Here is a 21,768-nt window from a genome sequence, read left to right on the forward strand (position 1 = left end):
CTTAGGCAGCTTGGCCCTGTGATGTTCAAGTTCAGTTTCTCTAGGTCCACCTACTTAAAAAGTTTGCTGATAATTGTGTTCAGTTTTGGGCCCCCCACTACAAGAGAGACATGGAGGTGCTGGAGCATTTCCAGAGAAGGGCAACAAAGCTGGTGAAGGGTCTGGAGCACAAGTCTTATGAGGAGCAGCTGAGGGAGCTGGGATTGTTTAGCCTGGAGAAAAGGAGGCTGAGGGGAGACCTTATCGCTCTCTACAGCTACCTGAAAGGAGGTTGTAGAGAGGTGGGGGTCGGTCTTTTCTCCCAGGTAACAAGTGATAGGACGAGAGGAAATGGCCTCAAGTTGCGCCAGGGGAGGTTTAGACTGGATATTGGGAAATTTTTCTTCACTGAAAGGGTTATCAAGCCTTGGAACAGGCTGCCCAGGGAAGTGGTTGAGTCGCCATCCCTGGAGGTATTTAAGGGACGTTTGGATGAGGTGCTTAGGGACATGGTTTTGTGGTGGTCTTGGTAGTGTTAGGTTTACGGTTGGACTCAATGATCTTAAAGGTCTTTTCCAACCTATACGATTCTGTGATTCTGTGATTGTCTCTAAAGAAGTAACAGTTTATTGGGGTAAAGCAGTAGCTACAAGCTTGGGATACTTGTATCCAATTTCTGAGTTTGGAAAAAATTTCCTTTGTTCCTTTGGGCAACCATACTCAGTCCTGTATTTAATTCCCTGTTTGGAGATTTCGCTTTGTTTACAGGAGAGGGAGGACCTATTAATGTGGCTGTGTATCGCAGGTCTGAGGGGAGAACAGGTACATAGCAATGGTGAGGTAGTCTGATACTGTAAGGGGGGATAGGAATAGAGAAATAATTTAAGCAGTCTTTCTAAGCAAGAGTCTAAGGCACTTCTGAGGACAGGGTTGAGAGCATCTCAGGTTCAGGACTCCCCAGGGGCAAGCCTATTATGTGTCTCGGCATGCAAACAGCACATGAAAGTGAGCTGAAGCGATGCCAAAAGGAAGAACTGGATTTACTGAGGAGGCTACAGCAAACCTCGGCACTCGTTTTGTTGACCGGACGGTGTTTCTGGTTGACTGGATTTCCTCTACTGTTTGTTTTCCTCTTGAAAATGTGCGGGGCTCCAAGGCTGTGATCCTTGTGTGATCTCTTCCTGCCAACCACCCCAGCGCCAGCTCCTCCACCACCAGCCTGCTAGGCTTGGTGGACAGCCTGCCCTGGGAATGGAGACTGCAGGAGAAAGGAGAGGACGTATCTCTTGACTGCAACCCAAAAGTGGCCTGGGTTGGAGGGAGCTTTGCTTCAGGAGGAGCTTCACTGGGCAATACCCTTCTCCACTGTACCCTTATGCCATCTCAGTTCCCTCCACGGGACGTAGGAGCTGCAAGAGAGGTGATGAGGAAGAGCACTTGAAGTGTCCTTCCTTTTCCTCTAATCCCTCTCTGTCCTTGTAATCTATTTCTGCTTCCCAACCCACTGTTCGGTGCCCCCTTCTTTATTCCCAACACCTTTTCCTCTCTACTCTTTTTGCTGGTAATTGCATTTCTCCTCTACCTCTCTGTGTCTTGCCATTTCTCGCTCTTCTTGTGTCTATCCCCACACTCCCAATTCCAGGTTTGGGTGTTTTTTTTTTTCTTGGAGCCGGGATGCTTCAACCCTCCCTGCACTGCCTCCCTCTCCACTTGATTAAATGTACTGGTCATGACTTGATACAGCTTTTGTTTTCTTTAAGACGGTGAGGTTTTTATGGTTTCTTAAAAGTTGTGGCCAGGAAGAATTTTCATCATCATAACTCATCAGAGCCCTCAGATATGCAAAAACCATTCAGTGTGCTGTCTGGGCAGTCTGACTTCTTAAAAGCATCTTTCTAAGAACATTGTTTTAGTGGAGAGTCATTACATTAAATGTCAGTAATATGAAAACACACTTAGAGCATCAAAGTTGGATATTAAACAAAAGTTTGGATGCTCATTAACAAGGAGCTAACTGGATATTCATCTTCAGTTAGATAGGTTGTGAACAGTTTGTGAAGATCTGTAGTTTTAACATGTGGACTCTATGGGCACATACTTCCAATACAGCAATTAAGAAGAAAATACACTCAGTGTATTCTAACAGGTAACACCTCAACAACTCTAATAAATACATCTGGTATAGTCTAAGGGGTTACACACGCAAATGTGTGATCAAGCCATGCACATACAATGTAGTACTTGTGTTGGATTATACAGCTATACCCTTGTCGTGGCTTAACCCCAGCCGGCAGCTAAGCACCACCCAGCCGCTCACTCACTCCTCCCGGTGGGATGGGGGGGAGAATCGGAAGAGTAAAAGTAAGAAAACTGATGGGTTGAGATAAAGACAGTTTAATAGGTAAAGCAAAAGCCATGCGCACAAGCAAAGCAAAACAAGGAATTCATTCGCTCCTTCCCATGGGCAGGCAGGTGTTCAGCCATCTCCAGGAAAGCAGGGCTCCATCACGCGTAATGGTTACTTGGGAAGACAAACACCATCACACTTAATGTCCCCCCCTTCCTTCTTCTTCCCCCAGTTTTATAGGCTGAGCATGATGTCATATGGTATGGAATAGCCCTTTGGCCAGTTGGGGTCAGCTGTCCTGGCTGTGTCCCCTCCCAGCTTCTTGTGCACCCCCAGCCTCCTCGCTGGTGGGGTGGGGTGAGGAGCAGAAAAGGCCTTGACTCTGCGTAAGCACCGCTCAGCAGTGACTAAAACATCCCTGTGTTATCAACTCTGTTTCCAGCACAAATCCAAACCACAGCCCCATCCTAGCTACTATGAAGAAAATTAACTCTATCCCAGCCAAAACCAGCACAATCATTGATTGCAACATCATAATAACAGTGAAGACCTAAATTGGATTGTGTTCCAGTGCCAAAATTGGTATTTTTAACCATCTGCTTGAAGAAGTCTCAAATATACAGACATGTCTTCAAGATATAGTGTTATGCGCTCCTTTCATTTTCTTTCTTGACGTCTAACACCGTATATCTTTAGACTTGAGGCTGGAGAAAAAGGGAATGAACTATCCTGTGATATGGGAAAATGTCCGCTTATCTAGAGAAAATATAGCTGTACCAGTCAAAAATAAAAGATACCATTCATGGAGTTGCTCTGAAGGTTGCAGTGCCCTGGAACGCTGCTGTAAATCAAGTGTGGTTTGGTTTTGGGTTTTTATTATTATTATTATTATTTTAAAAAGACCTGATTTGTTTTTACAGTATTCAAAACTTTTACAATGCGTTTATTTAAGAAAAAATACATGGGCAGTATTTCATGTATGTAAAGTTTCAATGCTTAGAAATGGTTAACTCAGGGCAATTATGATGTAGAAATTATTTTTAAATAGCCATCCTGACCTTACTGCAGTAATATCTCATGTTACAGAAAAGGCTGTTTAATACAAAGAGTTTTGACAAACAAGACCCCACAGCTCATCAGAAGAGTGGCTCAGAGTCCTCAGTTGTCAGAATTAGGCCACTCTATTGTACTCCACTGGCTGAACGTTATCATTTTTCTAATGGTACTGGGTTTAGCATACTCAGTTTTCAATTGTGCCTACTGTACTGCCTGTTAAACGTGGTCTTGTAGGTTCTTAATGTCAGTAACAGATGTTCATTGGCTATATTTTAATATTTATTTCTAAGGATTAAACGGTTGTGTTTGTGTATAGAGTTTATTAAAAAGAATTTTCCATATAACAAGATAAGAGTAAGCTGTTAAAATAAGAGAGAAAAGATTTAAATGTATATAATCTCTGTGACTTTCTGGTTTCTTGCTTGGAAAAATTTGGTACGTATTATAAGAAATATTCCATATACTTGTGCACTATTTCTTTCAAATATATTGTCACAACAGGTAAGAAACTTCAGAAGGATGCTATTAAGCTTTGTTTTGAAACTTTGAAAATAAGTATTTTAAAAAATTTCTCTTACTAATTAAATCTCTGACTAAAGGAAAGGAAATTTTAGGTGTGATAGATTTTTTCCATTTATAGTAGCTCTTTATGGTTTCTTTTTTTTCACAGCATAAATTGTTGGGATTGTTTCTCTTTTCTGGGCTATATTTGTTTACTTTGGGTCTTCGTATATTTGAACATTTCTGGAGTTTTGCAGGGATAGTGACTGCAAGGGAATGTCTAACTGCAGCTATCTTCATTGTGGGTTTATTGTTATTTCTCAAATAAAATCTGTTTATAGGTATGATACTATTTTCCTTTAATATATTTCTCATTGTAAACAGTTTTAGAAAACTTTTCTCAGTAAATAAGAGTCTAAACATGGCAACTTGAGATTTCAGGGCTTTTGGCTTCTTATGATAGAGTCTGGTAAATTTTTTCCTTTCCCACAAAAACGAGCTGGCAGCAGTAGCAGGTATCCATTTATGTCCATAAGATCAGAGATTGCTGCACTCTTCTGAGAAATGGGAGACTGGATCAAATCCCCAGTCCCTGAATTGAGGCAAGTTTCCCACCTCCTGAGGAAGAACCCAGTTGGCAGAATATTGAGTGGGTCTTCCTATTTCGGCTGAAACGTCCTACTTGCTAGAAATTACGTAATTGCACTGGAGCAGGGTTAGTAACCTGATTTCCTCGCCAGGTACCCTATGTGGGCTTTTTTACTCTTTCCTTCATTTAAAGAAAGCTTGCAAATATTTATTTTTTAAAAGTGGAAACTTTTAAAAAGAAGTGCTGGAGAAGGATCTGTCTCTACATGTGGTATAGCCTAGTACTTTGAGCATCTGCCCTGGAGGGCTGCTTCCAGTCTGCACTCCAAGTCAAGCAGAGGAAAAGGTGTTATCTTTATCATCCTAATCATCCCTGACTGCATTTTTAGGGCCGGCAGGTACTTGCCGGATAAGGCGGTGTGAACAAGCAAGATGGGCAAGGAAATCCCTGGTTCCTCTACAGCTTGGGAATTAGCTATCAGGCTTAGTTGTGTGCATGCCTGTTAGTAGAAACAACAGGGCTGCACCTATGCTGGCTGGCCTGGGTGTGCAGGGTGTACCCATGGGTCTTTTTCCCTGAACATCCCTCCTGTCCTACATCCTCATGTTCCTTCCAGATTTCTCACAGTCCCTTTCCATGGAAGTCAAATATGGCAGATGGGGAAGGCATCCAGGTTTTGACCTGGTTTGGTGTTCAGGACATAGCTGGCGTGTTATACCCAGACAGAAGTGTTCAGAAATTATTCCCAATTTATTAGTTTAAGCAAAAAAGTACTGGCAGAGGAACATGTGCTTCAAGGCAAGATATAAACCTAAACATCAGCTACTCAAGAATTTATGAAGACTGCTGTCACTTAAATGGTGAACGTAGAGACTGTCTTTCCCTACAGAATCTGCTATTTTAGGTGTGTGTGTTTCAGCATTCCTTAGTTTTGACTGCTCAGCTTGAGGTTGCTTTTATAGGTTTGCATCAAGTGAGCTGCCAAATCTCAAAGTGAAGCCACGTTGCCTTGCTGCAGTAGCTATGAAGGAGGTGAACCTACTGAAGACACCTGGTTGCGGGTCCTCAAGTCTGACTACAAGGGCCGTGTTGGTAGACATGCTGCACATTTAACAGAAACTTTCATTCTGAAAATCTATACTTTTCAATTTATCCATTTAAATCTGGCTTGATTTCTTAGTATTTCCAAGTTTACGTGCAGAAGTTCCTCTAAGCCAAGGTGATTTATGTGTTAGGGCTCACTCCACAGTGTAAGTTAAGACCAAGTCTGATCTCATAGTTGCACTGGTGATGACAAGTATGCTGCAGTAGACTGCTTTAACATTCATACAAGTTTTCAAACACTCAAAGGATTTAGGACTACGTTTTATTTACCTCAGTGTGTTAAATAGTCCAGAATTGGCATTTTGAAAATATTGTGATCTAAATGTATGTTCCGTAGCTGAGTTAATGATAATCAGTTTTTTGGTGAGGGGTGCTGCAGAAGTTACTGAGCTGTTGCCCAGCTGCCTAATTACTGATCACGCCTGTGCTTCTGCTGTTCTCTGTGGGGCAGAGGATCAGCCGTGGCTGTGGCCAGGGGCCACGTGGGTGACTGATGTATGGAGTCTGCAAGTCCTGCTAGTGAGGTGGCATATCCGTGTGGTAATACTAGAAGGAGGGTGCTTTACAGGTGTATCTCTGCATTTCTGCAGGTAGATTTTGATTTCCTTCTTCACTAATGCATATGATTTCTACTGAACCTATTACTGCAAAGATTTGGGTAGCTTAAAATACAGCTCACACTTAAAATGGACTTGTTAAGAATTACCATGGATTTGAGATGTGAACTAAAATAAATAGTGTTCCATTTAAAACATTTTTGCTGAGCTTCATAATTAGAACCGTTTTGTTGTTCTGCCTCCCTCTGTTTTCTCCCAGTGTGCAGCGATGACACATAAAGCTGCCCAATTAATTTTTTATTTTTTTTTTAACACATGAAAATGTTACCGCTAGGAAAAAAAGTGGTTTTCCAGGATGCCAAGCATGGCTGTGAAGGACAGCTGCCAGGAATAAGGAGATGAGGTGCCAGCTTTTCCTATCAGTAGAGAAGAGGAAAGGAAAAGCGTAGTCCAAACAGCACTACGCCTTCAACCAGAGCAGAGCAGGAGTTATGGCATCTTGCAAAAATGGGATGGTGCAATGGGGAAACAGTTTGACGAGGAGGTGATGAAGGAGCAGAGAGATAAGAATCCCCCTTTTCCCAGAGAAGAGGGACCAAACAGCTGGGACCTGGTGCAGCAGGGACCTGTCTCGGGGTCTGATGAACCTCTGAATGTGATGAAGCACCAGGACCAAGTATCCTGTATTGAAGAAGGGGGCTGTGTTGATTTCTAAAAGTGCAGAGAGGATCCTGGGGAAATTGCGTGGGCCCAGGAGACCACAGGATAAATTGGGAATTGTGATCTTGTTGTAGGGAGGAGGCTATAAATTTAAATGTGATGGTTATGGAGAGGTGCAGAATTAAAAGGATAAAAGTGGTTTGGACTTGAGACCATTGACACTGGCTGATGAACGAGAACTAGAGGTGTTTCCTAAAGCTTTGCAAAGTGTTTAGAGAGTCATTCTCATAGAATGCACACTGAAATAGAAGTATTGACATAAAGCTAAAGCTACAAATGTAATAAAAAATTACATTCCTTACCATACTTTTTAGGGCCTTTCCTGACTTTTTTTTGTTTAAATGAGAGACTGAAATTATTCTAGAGTACAATACGGTGTAATCAACACAGGGGTCCAAAGAAAACAGTATTGATTTCCATTACAGCTTTTACAAACACAACATGTAATATTGCTGTAAATAATAAGATGGCTTTTTTTTTTTTTTTTTACTATCTAGTTGGAAGAAAGGGAAATTTCATTTCTGAGCTTTCTTATGCATTTGTGCGGCTGTCAGCACCTTTTGAAAGAAATCAGAGTTTTCATGTTTGGGAGCCATCTATAGGGCAGTATTTACACAGAAGCAAGTATCGCTGAGAGTGGATTATTGCTGCTGGGTAGGAAATGTAACAGTGCCGGATTTCAGAACTAAAAAGAAGCAAAATACTTTCTGAAGATTTTTCTTTCAAAGAGTCATCTCTATCCAGCTCCCAGTGAGCGCTAAGCATACATTACAGGGGCAGTATGTAAGTATAGCTGCTAACTTGCTTTCCTGCTTCCCAGGCGTTTGTACCTCCGTGGATTTTCCAGAAGCTATTTCCCCGTAACAGTGTTAACATTTCAGGTTATGGCAGCATCCTGCTTTAAACCTCATCATTTCAACTGCACAGTGAAATAGAAAGAATGTGAAGTGGTGGCAGTGTTTTGTTTATGGAGAGTTTTATCTTAAAAGTCTTTGAGTGTGATGTAAGAGCAAAGCAGAATTAGCGTAAATTTATCACCTCATTGTACGTTCATCTATGCAAGTTATTACAAAGTTAATGCCAGTTGTAGTTGGGGTTTTTTGGTTGGAAGTAATACATCAGCAGTGAAAAGTGGCTGCCCTCGCCAAAGTTATTACCTTCCCACTTGATGGAGATTTCCCATGTCTACGTAATTCTGCCACTCTTGGGTTTAGGTCACTGTAGTTCACATTTTTTTATGACCTTTTGAAGGCTTAAATGTCTGCTTGAACAGATCCTGCTCTTCACTTACTGTTCATTGTTTCATGTTTTAGGGGGGAGCAGAGTTGAAAATCAGCACTTCCATTAGTATTTTGAGTCATGGTAGATCTGAAAGATTATTCCATCTCCTCATGCTTTATCTTGACAGTTAATATTATGCGAGACCAAGTCTACACCCATACACATGTTTATCTAAAATTGGTTTCAGAAATGAAATACTGCTGCCATTCTGGAGGTGGATCATCTTGTGTCAATTTCAGCCTAGTTTATTTAGGCTTAGCCTGTATTTTTGAACTTAGTAATATAAATATACGAGGTTTATAATGACATTTATCCACAGAAGAACTCATGTCACTTTTAGACATACGCATTAGTACAACTTAGCGCATAGACCTGTAGCAAGTCATTCTCAGTGAAGCCCTCATTTATAGGCTTTGCAGGGACTGTTAACAAAGCAGCATCTTCATAATGGGACCTGCAGCTCTAAAGTGCACCTAGTCGCTAGCAGAGCCTGACATTTTCCATCTGTGTCCTGTGTTCCTATGCAGATTTTGGTTTGTGATCTCTTTGAGTCCTATTGAGATCACTTGTTGATTACTTATGCTGGAATTTATGTGATGTTTATGGTGCATCTTGAGGTAGTGGTAGTTACATTTTATCATCTGGAAAATAAAATTGACACGGGCCTTTAGGAAAGCAGAGTAAAGGCTGTCAGCCTTCATTCTGTTTATCCACTGTGCTTCATCCTACCTCCTGTACAATCCCTTCATCCGCTGTCCCAGAGGGATGAATTAAGAGCATGAGCTTCATTGTAGCTTTGTCAGGTGAAGCTGTGTCCTTGCCAAAGTCAAGAGCAGAAATTCCTCTAATTTCATTTGGGCCACATTTTCACTGTTGGTTTGTGCTGCTTTGTTGCAACTTGAATACTGTTAAAATATGTAGTGCTCTTCTGTGGATACTCTTAGGCAAAGACTGGCTGAGACTTGGCCAAGGTGCAGGAGCTTACAGGGCAACACAGAACCGGGGAGCACCGGCGCATTGTTTGCTGTCAGTTCGCATCATTCAGTCTGGGTTTAGAATGCACCTTTAGGTATGAGAGAAAAAATAAACGTGAGTATTGTACAATAACACTGTATTAATAATAGCACTAGAAATAAATACTTGCCAGAAGGGGGCCAGTTCATAAATTTCTTTTAAATTTCAAAAAACTGCATATTTAGAATATATGGAACTGTAATTCCAAAGTTTCTGCATAGTTTATCTCCTCCTACTGTCTTGGCTTTAAATCAAGGAAAGAATATTTTATAGAGGATTTATTTGTAGTTAATGTTAGTTGTATAGCTATTGCTGCTCTAGGCTGTATTGTGTTCCCCTAAATCATGCAGATAGTGCGTCTGTTATTTAAATGTGACTATCTGACAAACATATTACAGACCTAAGAGTGATTGGAGTACAATGCCTAGAATGAATAAGTGCGTTTTGGACCTCTGCCTCTGTCGCAAAGGAATCCTGAATCGAAGTGTCTGGATGAAAATCCAGCTTTAAAAACCCAAAACCCCTCTACCCCTGTGTATGTTTTGTATTCTACCCAGCAGGTCTGGAACAGTCGCTGGGTGTTAGAGGAGCTCAGTTAGTAAGAACTTTAAGAAATGTTTTATTAATGTATGCATAGTATTAAAATGAACTATGTTTGAATGTATGCATAAGTTTTTAGCTTTGTTTTTCTTTAAATAATCTCTTAAGTCTAGCAGGAGTTATAAAGAAGAGCAATAACGGAAATCCGGAGTGAATCCTGAAAAACACAGTTCAGTCCATAGAAGAACTACACCTACAGAGTAGACATTTGGATGTAAACAGAGTAAAAGGAACGTTTCTTAGGTCCCTAAGTATATTTCACACATTTACTGGGAGTGGGTGAAGAAAACCTACTTGCCTTTGAATTTCTGCAGTGCAAAACTGGTACCAGAGCTGTACGCAACAGGAACTTGAGATGCCTAAGCAGTGAGTTTCTTTGGAGTTTCAGCCAGAAGAAAGCCATTTCTATACCCCTGTTGCTGCAATGATGATTTTCACAGCTGGAAACTAAGTGGCATGATTTTGTCTTCCCGAGACTACGCTGTACTGCTGCTGCTCAGCCTTTTTCATTACCAATGAAATTAATAAGTAGCAAGGCTCTCTAGTGTCGCTGCTGTGTTTCAGGTGCCCGTGGACAGCAGAGAGGCTGGTAGGAATTGCGCTCCCTTTCCCTGCTAGCAGCAGAATTGGGCTGCAGCCATCACCAGCACAGGCAGGAGAAGTTGTTTCATTAGCACTTTACATTCACCAACCTCTCTTTCATCCCACTTTCTTTTCTAACAGTGTCTGGTTAATAATTTTCAGCTCTCTCAGATAAGAGTACTGAATAAACTTCCCTGTGATATTTAAATGCAGCACCTCGGTGAAATGGGGTAATTTAAACAACACACAAAGCCTTAGTTGATCTTTTTTTGTAGCTGCATGTATCATAATTTATACCAGCGGCCCCACAGGTACAAAGCCTCTGTGTCTGGCCACGTAACCACCTGGCTGTTACTCCCCCAGCTCCCTGTGCTGGCCTGGGTGGACATTTCTGCCCTGGCTCTTCACCAGGTCTTTGCTTTTCTTTCTAGGCATGCCTGGAGCTCATTGCCAGTCACAGCATAGTTCCATTGACTTCAGGGCACTTGGCCCCATATGTGCTTGCAAACAAGCACTCTTGTTCTCTTGGATGAACATGCATGCACACTGGGATTTTTTTTTCCCCTCCTTCTTTTTTCCTTTTAAGTGTGGTGTTGAAGCCAACATGGATGCTTAGCCTCCTAAGCAATGCTTGTTGGCATTGATCAGGGCTGTCCTGAGTGAGGAAGTTGTTAAGTGCTGGGGAGAGACTTCCAAAAGCAGCCTGGAGTCCAGTGCCTCGGTTCCCACAGCTCCGATCCATAGTGCTGCACGGAGTCGCTCGCCGGGAGGAGAATGGAGTTGGCAGCTGTCCTCTGGGGCAGGACCATGGTGGCCTTTAATGACAATGGCCGAGGAGGAAAGGGAGAGTTGTGGTCTTGCTTAGTCAAGTGGTATTAACTCAGTTGGGCGACAGTGTTGTTTCGTACAGAGAATTGGGGGTTTGGTTGTTCTGGGGATTTTCTTCCTCCTGACAAGACCCCTGCTCTCGCATAGATTTGATTTCTGCACACAAGTATCAAATACACACACCAATGGGGTATTTTTACAAGCATTTAGCCATCAAGCTCTGAGCTGGCGACGTGGAAAGATTTGATTTGTGTGTGTGGAAGAGAAATGTGTGTGTGCAGACGTGTGTTGGAATTGCCTTCAGCACGTTTGGAAATTTGATACTTAATTTCAAAATAGTACCAATAAATATATTGATTCAAATGAGGAAAGCGAGCTTTTTCTCTTTCAGAAAGACTTAGTTAAAATTCAGGAAGTCAAACTGCTGAGGAGTTAGTGCTAGGATTTATAAAACAACATTGAAAGGGAAGCTTAATTAACATTTCACTACCCTTTCAATTGCACTGAATACGTGTCTGGTTTATCACCCACCTAAATATGTTAGTTTATATTTGAAGAATGCTGTGACAGTGAGCCTTCAGGAGAAAGCTCAGCTTTTTCCTATAATCTTATTAGAGCATTTATGTATTTTATTTGATTGCTTTGACCTTGGATGATTTAGAGAGAATATTCAATGTATATATATCATGTATTCCTGGGAATCAGTACTTGAGGTTGTTTTCTTTTTATTGTTAATGTATCTTTAGCTGGTATTTAAATTTTTTGTGGGTTTTTTTGGTCTAAACAATATACTGATGGCACACCCTATATTAGTAAATTGGCTATTGATGGATGAGCATGCACAGCATCGCAGTACACACAAAAGCAGGTCATCCCTGGGAAGGATGCCGCTCTGCATTCCTTAGGATGAGTGAAGAAGTAGCAGCTGCTTTTCTTTCTCTCTCTGAAGAACACAGAAGTGGGATATTAAAAAGGGCAGCGTAGATTAATGGGGCAGTAATAAAACAAATGAGACCCATTAGCTAAATCACTGCTTGAAAAGTAGATTCAGTGATAAGTGCCCTTCAGTGCCTCATGTGGGAAAAATTGTTACAGCACTTGTAACATCATCCATGGTGTTGGATTTTAGACTGTTGTGACAATCCTAAGTGATAGGATCTTAAAATAATTTAGATGAAGGTAAACTTCATTTGCACTTAGTGCTTGGTAGAAAACTTGAATGATTATATCCAAATGTGAAGACAAACTCTTTTCTTTCAAACCCAGTCAGAATGTTTTTGCGTGCTCCCAAAATCTTTCATCAAAAAACAAAGCCTCTTTTTGTGGTTCTGTTAAGCCTGTAAGGTGATCACAAGAACTTGGAAATCCTTATTTTACTGCTGGAGCACCGGTGCTTTGGGGACTAATGTTCAAACAGACTTTGAACTGGAATAGGTGGCTTTAGCAAGACCTCCTACTTTTTAATTGTTGATTTTATATTAGATTAACAATGAAGCGTGCGGACTGCACTTAAAATGCTACATGTCTCTGTTTGCTCTCTGCTTTTTAGACCAGATTGTTTTCTGGAGCATTTAATAGAAAAGGAAAATACACTTAATTTCTTAGATTTACAGAGTATGTTGCCTATAAGCAGAAGAACGTTTGGGGTTTAGAGGTAAAATGTGTACACAAATCAACTAATCAAAGCCAAAGATATTAGTTTGAAAGTGCTCTTTCAGGAGATAGATGGGTCTAAGTCTCTGAATCGACACATTTTTCTTCCCTTTTTCCCTCCAGAAATGCATGGCTGTATCGTGGTGGGGTTTAATTTTTTAAATTTTTTTTCTTTTCCAGTGTAATTTTGTTAAACCCAAGCTTAGACCGTAGGCAACGAGCAACACGTTTCTCGTAAGATGCTCGGGGGTGCGGAGCGAGAGGGGGGCACGGGCGCCCCGAGCGCCGCCTCCCCCGCGCCGGCGCCGGCGGCTGCATCCCGTCCGGCGGTGGGAGAGGAGGGCCGGGAGGCGGCTGTTGCTATCGCTCTGATGTCAGGCGCTCTCGCTAACGTGTGGTTGGTTATTCTGCGTTTCAGATCGCTGCCGGTAGTGGAGCACAAAGGGAACGGCGAGACTCCCGCATCTTTCAGCGAGAAGAAAGGAGTCGGCGGAGCAGACTAATACGGACTTGTGTCGGGTGGCCTTGCCCTACAAAGGCTGCCTTTAAAAGAGAAACGCAGTGTTATTTAATGAGCTGTGAGATGAGGCGCTGCTGCTAACGCTCAGATCCCAGGATTCATCGGCTATTCATTGTGCTTAATGTACATGTTTCTGCACCGTGCATTTAGGAGATCCCAGAGAAGAATCCAAAACGGCTGCGGGGGAAAGACCACCAAACATGCCTACAGAAACACTACCGACAGGTAGCATGGTGAAGCCGGTCAGCCCTGCCGTCACTTTCACGTCCGCCGTTCCTCTCCGCATCCTGAACAAAGGACCCGACTATTTTCGCAGGCAGGCGGAGCCTAATCCAAAAAGACTGAGCGCGGTGGAGAGGCTAGAAGCCGACAAGGCGAAATACGTCAAGAGCCAGGAGGTCATCAACGCCAAGCAGGAGCCTGTCAAGCCGGCGGTGCTGGCGAAGCCGCCGGTCTGTCCTGCGGCCAAGCGAGCGCTGGGGAGCCCCACCTTGAAAGTCTTCAGCAACAACACGAAGACCGAGAGCGGCGTCCAGAGAGAAAATCTGAAACTCGAGATTTTGAAGAACATCATCAACAGCTCCGAAGGCTCCAGCTCGGGTTCAGGGTATAAGCATGGTCCCCGAAACTGGCCGCCCCACAGAGCCGATTCGACGGAGCTGAACCGACACTCGTTCGCCGAATCTTTGAAGGTTTACCCCACGCAGGGCCGCAGCAGCCCGCAGGAGAGCAGCTCCAACGTCAGCAGAAGGCTCCTAGATCAGTCGGCAGAGACTTTCTTGCATGTCTCTCACAGCTCCTCAGACATTAGGAAAGTAACTAGTGCAAAGCCCTTAAAAGCAATACCCTGCAGTAGTTCAGCCCCCCCTCTGCCTCCAAAGCCCAAAATCGCTGCCATTGCCACCCTGAAATCCCCAGAGATTGAGGCAGTCGAGTCTGGATGCGGAGTTAGTAGAAGACCCTCCCTACAGCGATCAAAATCAGACTTAAGCGACAGATACTTTCGTGTCGACGCAGATGTTGAGCGATTCTTTAACTACTGCGGACTGGATCCTGAAGAGCTTGAAAACCTCGGGATGGAAAACTTTGCAAGGGCTAACTCTGATATTATATCCCTCAACTTTCGCAGTGCAAGCATGATTAGCTCAGACTGTGAACAGTCTCAGGACAGCAACAGTGACCTTAGAAACGATGACAGTGCCAATGACCGTGTGCCATATGGCATTTCTGCCATTGAAAGGAATGCCAGAATCATCAAGTGGTTATATAGCATCAAGCAAGCTAGAGAGTCACAGAAAGTGTCCCATGTGTGAGAGAAAATCCACCGTAGAAAAAGCAAGGACTGTATCTTTGTCTGTGAATATTCAGTTGTGAAGGGTTGTGAAGTCTACTTGAAGTCTTGTACACTTCTCAAATCTCTTTGTGTTGCTTGTTGTGCAATGTTTCCAAGTTGCATGCCTGTCAACATGTGAGCTGACCTGGCTTCCACTTGAACAATAACTAACTACAAAGCCTGGCTGAGCATACACATTATCTGCCAAAAGTTTAAGACGAGAATCTAATTAGGGCTTCAGTATAATCAAAGTGTTTACATGGAAAGGTTATATGACTTCCTTGGTATTTATGTGGTTCCTTGTGGATTTTATATGTCACTTTTTGTCTTAATACAGATATTGTCAACTGACGTTACTAGCTTCTAAGTTGAAACAGAATCCCTTTGGAGGGAAGAAAAGCAAAACTGGCCAAAATAAGAGGTTTAGGCACACGACGATAGGCAAAGCAGCCTTATCTCTTGTAGAAAGTGCATTATTGGCACATGTAAAACTGTTTCTAAAAGGCAAAGAATGTTACGTTCTTAAATTATGTATCGTTGTTAAACTGTATATCCCTACTTGTAGTAAGGGACTGTTCAGTAAAGGTTTCCTTTTTCTAGGTAAGCTCCCTCAATTTTACAGCAGAAGTAGTCTAGTGGATCTGCTTGACCTCTCATAAACTAAATGAGTGTTGCATTTGGGTTGGTATAAGCATTTTAATGATTTTGTGTTACCCTGTTGGAAAAGCTTAAAGAAGGTTGGAGTCAACAGATGGAAACGTTGTAGGTGCGGGATTTTGCGGATTTGGTTTTTACTCAAAGATTCCTGGTCTTAAACTTTTGACAGGAATTATTAGATCCTATAGCTGATATTGAATGCCTTTATTAGTCAAACACATCATGGCTACAAACTCCATGCTGTCTTTTAATTTTTTTTGTAGACCTATTTGAGCAGTTAATGAACAAAAATGGAAACACACAGCCATATCAATATAACGCCTCCTATTCAGAAGTAAATACACTCAGTAGCTGAACTATATCTGAAAAATTGTGATTATGTTGTCTTGCATATGTTATATCTAAGGCTGTGAAAGTTTGTTACAGCTCTAGGAAAGTGTAGAAACATGACAGTATGTAGCTTTTCTTTTTTTTTTTTTTTCTCCTCCTTATGATGGTTAGTGCTGCAGGTCAACCTGTTACAAATCTTTTGACAATCTGTGTCTTCCCAGTGGCTTAATTAACTGTCATTTCAACTGACAGTGGTGGTGTGGTAGCAGAGAAGTTGAAAGTACAGTGGTCTGCTTCATTATTATTGTATACATGCTTTGAAGTAAATTGCAGCACTACCTTATACTTCATCAGCTAATAGGAAACTTTTTTATTGTGTAAATGCTGTAAGACTTTGTATATACTTCAGTTGTTACGAAATCTTTAAAAGGAAGAGTGTTATGCTAATAAATAGCTCCTGGTGCAGGTATGGTAGGTTTTTTGTTCTTTTTTTTACCCCTCCCATTCCTAAAACTATATCGGGAACTCAATTGCAGTGTGTTTTAGTGCTGTAGAAGGTCTTGGTTAAATAATAGTTCCAGTAAAAGGTTTCTTTTACTAAAGTGCTTTTCAGAATATAATTTTTTATAAAGTAACTATAGCAGCATGATCTGTCTGAAGAACTAGAAGAGATTTTCAAGACTCCTAAAATAGCTTGCTTCTTCCTTACCTAGCAATGCTACTGTTCCCGTTTATAGCATCTGTTCATAATGAATCACCGCAGTCTTCTGAATTATTCCTCAGTAGTGCTTATTTATATATTTGAATATTAAAGAAGTTTTACAAAGTCGGGTTCTATCTTTTCTCTAAGAAGCCTGTAGCCCAACTTCTTACCGATAGCCACAGTTAATGCAGGCGAGCGTGGAAGCGGAGCCACGCAGTCATTTTTTGCCTATGGAATTATCCTATATCAAGTTTTATATAATTGTTTTCCAAATGATTGTTCATGGGGGGGAAAAAAAGCACACATTCAGTTTCAGGAGGCTACTCTATGGTTTTTACAGTTGGCTTCACAACCTAAGACTTACAACATTCCTAGTTCGGTCAAAAAAATGAGGAGCTATGTATTTCAGCTACAGGCACATTTCTGACATTTTAAGCTCCATGGGTTTCAGTTGGCATTGACATCACACTGGTTTTTCAAGCATATTTTTCCAATAGTAAGTTCTACTCAGTTCAGTGACTATTTTGCCAAGGAAAATAATGCTTAAGGGATTAAAGCCAAGTGTAATGCAGCTGTACAGCAATGAAATAAAGACGTTAAAACCGAAATAAAAATGCACTCACATTGTTCTCTCTCAAGTGTTTTAAGAATGATGATAAACATGCTATCTCAACTGTTGTCAGCCAAAAGCAGTAATAAAGAAGCCTTTATAACTAGAAAATGGGTTCGAGCATATACTAGTATTCTGAACTTGTTTCCCAAGGTTTGTTAGGAAGCTGTAGGCTCTTGAGAAATCAAATTCATTTCCTTTTAATGCCACAGGGGGTTTAGGCTTGTGAGCTATCTGTAAGAGAGCATTTCCTCACCCGAGATCTTAAGCAGCACCTTTGCCACGGCACAGGCTCTGACTCCGCCATCTGGGCTGCTTACAATATGCACGTGAATAAGATTTTACAGGACCCAGACCTTCGCAGTCAGCTGAACTTGCAACTCTGGTGAGGTTGCAGTAATACAAATCACAAGATTGCAAAATGTCCCCAAGGCTTTGAACAAGCAGATAACAATTGCCTTCATTTGTCACTTGATTACAGTTTATGCAGATACGATTTATTTATTTATAGTCTTGCTGTTACCTGTATGTTTGCATAAAAGCCACATCGTTGGTGTCAGATCTGGTTTTGTTTTCAAACGGGAGTAACCATTTTGCCCTTGCAGACATATCGAGAGGGTCTGTTGTTTGTCTCTCTCTGCCTTAGGAGATTCCTGAGTGCCAAACATTGAATTTGCAGAGAGTTGTGACCAACTCAAACGCCTCATCACAGACCCGTTCTGGTCTTGTTCCTGCTGCCTCCAGCAGGCAGTTACTAGGTGCAAAGCACACAGCAAGCATCCATGGTTAAACAACAGCTCTTGTTGCAGGAGCAGCTCTTCAGGGAGATGCAGCTCTGTGGCATCCTGTGGAAGCTAGGACTGAGCCCAGCGCCCCAGAAGTGAAGAAAAACACAGTATGTTTTCAGTAGTCAGTGTAAATTCACACTCGCACACACACACATACACAAGAGAAACCACCACAGAGGTTTATGGGGATTCTGTTATTTTGACTTGCTGGAGAAGGAAAGGAAGAGGAAAATGATGTGGCAAAGTACACTTGGAAATCTATGTACAGCTTTGCGCAGAGATAAACCGTTTCTCTGAGTGAAAGAGATGGGCAGCAAAGTAAAACTGCTCTTTTAATCGCTTCATATTATATAGTAACAATGTTGTGAAAGATGAGAGATAAAGGATCCGTGCCACAAATTTACATTCAACAAATGCAAGTACTGAAATCTTCTTTTTTATGAATTCTGTTTCTGCAAGGGAGAGCGCTGTGCTGCGAGCGTATGCACCATCTGAGTGACCGGGGGCTTTTGAAGGGTAAACACAGAATGATGATGCTTTTGGCAGAAATTCAAAAATCAAAAGACACGCTCAGACAACAGAGCCAATCAGTATTGCTGACTTATCCCTTTTTACAGCAGTTTATCCATCCATGGAGGCCATACACATTTGATTCCAGTCATTCAATGAAAAACAAAGTGCTTAATGGAGCTCTGCAGTACAGAGCTGAATAATTTCAGTCTGCGGGAGAGCAGGAAAGGAGCTAAACCTTAAAAACAGTCTTCCTGATACCTATTGATTATGGGATGATAATGTTTAGTACATTAGTACTAAACTTGTTCATAAGAAACTTTTCATTAAGCAGAGTAGTCAAAGCAATAAATCTGGGAGGTGCCAGTTTTCCAAGGCTATAAAACTCATGTTTTATGTGATTAATGGTGCCACACCAGTAGCTGAGCACATTAGGCTTAGAATATAAGAGCATCTGGAGCTTTGTTCCCATGAACAGTAAGGGTCCATTGCCTATTTTGGCAATGAATATAAATGCAGATATAGTGTAAGGTCCCTTTGTGCTGTACAAGAGAATAAATTGGTCAAGGTGTTTTGTCCTGAATTGTAATATAACTCTATATTAAAATCCTTGTTACCAAGGCTTAGATGTTCACTGATATTCTGAATTCATCTGACATTCCTTGCTGTCAGCAGAAAGACTCCAATAATCTGCCCTTTGAAATATATCACCCATAGCTTAATGGGAAAGGCCATTAAAATTGTCTGTTCAGTGTAAGGACTTTTATCTCCTGATGATGGCATCTGTTAAGTGAAGCTGTAAATAAGCAAATTTCAGTCAGAAGTATTAACCCATGAACACCTTTTATTTTTCTCCCTGGAAGCCCAAGTGGTGATCAATAGCTTTGTCCTCGCGTTCGTTACAGTCCGTACGTTGTTGCTAAAATACTCGGATGCTGTCCATTTGGGGCGCAGTGCAATAAAGTGGAGACACCTACACCACACCATCTGGCTTGCCCTGCTAGGTATGAACAGCCTTCAAGCATATTTTATATTTGATCACTTAAGAATTTGGTTGTGGCTGCCCATCAAAACTCAGTAATAATAAGTGGTGACTTTTTTTTAGTTTTCATGAAAAACAATCAATTATATAACAAAAACTGTAGTCTCTTAAATGTCATTCTTCTAAATTTAAAGTACTTTTCATGATGGTCTTATGACAAGAGTAAGAGAGTGCTAGTATCTGTGCTATTATTGTTTCCTGCTTTTGGCACTGCAAGTCTTCTCCACCTTCTTGGTGTCTTGCCTTTTCTGAGTTTTCCCAGCTTCCATTCTTTCTTTCTGCATGTTCCTTCCTTGTCTTGTCTGCCGTTTTCATCTTCTCTTCTCTGAAATGCATGTATGACCAAGGTCATCATCTTCTTGCTTAGCCTCTTCTTAAGCAGCCTCATCCTTCAGTTACGTTAATGCCCCTGCATCCCAAAGCAACTTTCCCACAATTTGTCCTGTCTTTTACAACCCCCATATTCATGGCAGCCTATTTATTTCCAAGAGAGTAACTCTGTGGCTGTAGTTGAGCTGCCATGTCCTGAACAGATAGTGGTCTATTTAATGGATTATTTTTTAATTTTCCAGTGTGCCGTGCAATTTGCAGGCAAGATGAAACAGCAAGAGGTGGTTCTTCAGGAAGAAGTAGTGATTGAAAACACTTGTGAAGAACAGGATGCCAAACATATCTTGAAATATCCACCTTGTGGTCCAAAATTACCCGTATTTCTTTTTCTGCTGTATCTCGCTCGATGCATACCCTTGCTACTTCTTTAGCTCCATACAAAATGCTGGCTTGAGGACCATGGTGTGCAAAATGGCACAATTTCCAGTGGAAAGAGTGATACAGGCCTGCTATCCAAGCAATAGTTACCATTTTGCCTTCTGCCACTTGGTATCGTGGTACCTGTGTACCGTGATACCTTACACCCGTGGCATCCAGACCACTTGCACTGCCTGCTCAGTTCCCAGGCAGCCGGCCGAAGAGCGCTGCCTAAAAAGACTATCGTAAAACAAGAGGACAGCGGAAGATCCAAGAGAGACAAGGTCTGTCTTCACCGGGCCATTGCGGGAGACTTCCAGCTGTGGTCAGAGAAGAGCAGGTTTGCAAGCTAAAATCCCCGGGCTGCTGTCTCGTGCAGCCCTGGGGCTGAGGGTCTGACACCTCAAGCCTGTGTACGGGAAAATGGTGCCTGTGTGTTCATATGGGAGATGGGATAAATCAGTGTATGAAAGCAGAAGGCATATGGTGAAGCATGCCACTGTTTCAATAAATACCTGCTAGTCATAGCTTAAAAAATGAAGAAGGGGAAAAAAAGAACAGGCTGAAATTTGGAGAACAGCTGTGGATGCAAATGCTTTCAGATGAGATGCAGAGGTAGGTAGATAGTTTTGCTTTTTAAGAAATGAAGCTTTTTTTAAAAGATCTTTTAATAAATGACCTGCTTTTCAAGTGTATTAATCTTTTATGATTAGTCTTGCCATTCTGAACTGTAAAAGCTTTGCTACTCTCAGCACAGAGCATTCAGAAATGTACTGACAGTGATTTGGAGTGGCTTAAGGAGTAGGATAAAAAGGTGCTTGGCTGAACGTGAACTTTATTTTACTAAAGTTTTTGGGGATGGTTGTTGTGTTCTTTAAGTAGATTGGGGGGAACAGCAGAAAGTTAACATAGTCTTATTTATTAATGTTGGCCTGCAAATAAGACTTGGAAGCACAGGTTCAGTTAATGTGTCTGACTGCATGAAAATTATAATATTAGGTTTTGGCAAAGGCTTGATTTTCTTTATCCATGTTTTGCGTATCTTGGAGCATACCGGCTTCCATGTATCTGGCACAAAACTAACTCATCCCATCTGAAAACGCTTTCTGTGAGCTTATGGGTTTGAGTCCATCTGCTGAATTTTCTTTTTTGTTGAAGGACTCTGAACAAAGAGCCATCAATGCTTTCAATTTCCCATGGTTTTGTTTCTAGCATGTTCGACAAACGAGGCCTTTCAAACCCTCTCCTATAGACCGAGTGAAAATAGGAGCTTTGTATCCGTATATGCTCCAATATGGAATTCAGGAGGTAGAGAGCAGGCAAGAAGTCATATTGTAAAATGATTTTTTTTGCTGTTGTTTCCTAATGAAATTGCAGGGTTGGGTTTTTTTTTTCCCTGAAATGCCATACAGTGAAACGGAGCCAAAGAAGCTAATAAAACCTTACAGGTTTTCCCACAGTGGCGTGAGGAGACTTTAAAACATGGCTGGGTGCTTCATTTGGGAAGACCATGAAAAAACTGATACCCAAATTCTGGCCTCATTGAAATCAATGGGAATTTTACCACTGATTTGAAGCGGGGTGGGCAGGATTTCACCCAGTGTCAGAGCTTAATATTTTGCCCTATTTGGGCGTGGGCTTTTTTCCCTATTGTAAATCTCGTGCATGAGCTTTCCTCGCCTGTTCTTCTGTCTCCCCGAGCAGCACAAGGGGGAAA

At 41.7% G+C, this 21,768-nt stretch overlaps 1 protein-coding gene across 3 annotated transcripts in view; it reads left to right on the forward strand.

The window, feature by feature from the left end:
• The window catches only part of FAM110B (family with sequence similarity 110 member B), a 123,429-nt gene extending 106,451 nt beyond the window's left edge, over positions 1–16,978 (forward strand). For all 3 annotated transcript variants that reach the window (XM_075494698.1, XM_075494701.1, XM_075494699.1), the window contains one exon: positions 13,230–16,978. In XM_075494698.1, coding sequence (XP_075350813.1) covers positions 13,532–14,644 — 1,113 coding nt within the window. In that variant the 5' untranslated portion in view covers positions 13,230–13,531 and the 3' untranslated portion in view covers positions 14,645–16,978. The remainder of the gene's footprint in view (positions 1–13,229) is intronic.
• Positions 16,979–21,768: the final 4,790 nt, after the last annotated feature.

The sequence above is a fragment of the Mycteria americana genome, chromosome 2 (assembly GCF_035582795.1).
Source record: "Mycteria americana isolate JAX WOST 10 ecotype Jacksonville Zoo and Gardens chromosome 2, USCA_MyAme_1.0, whole genome shotgun sequence".
NCBI lineage: Eukaryota > Metazoa > Chordata > Aves > Ciconiiformes > Ciconiidae > Mycteria > Mycteria americana.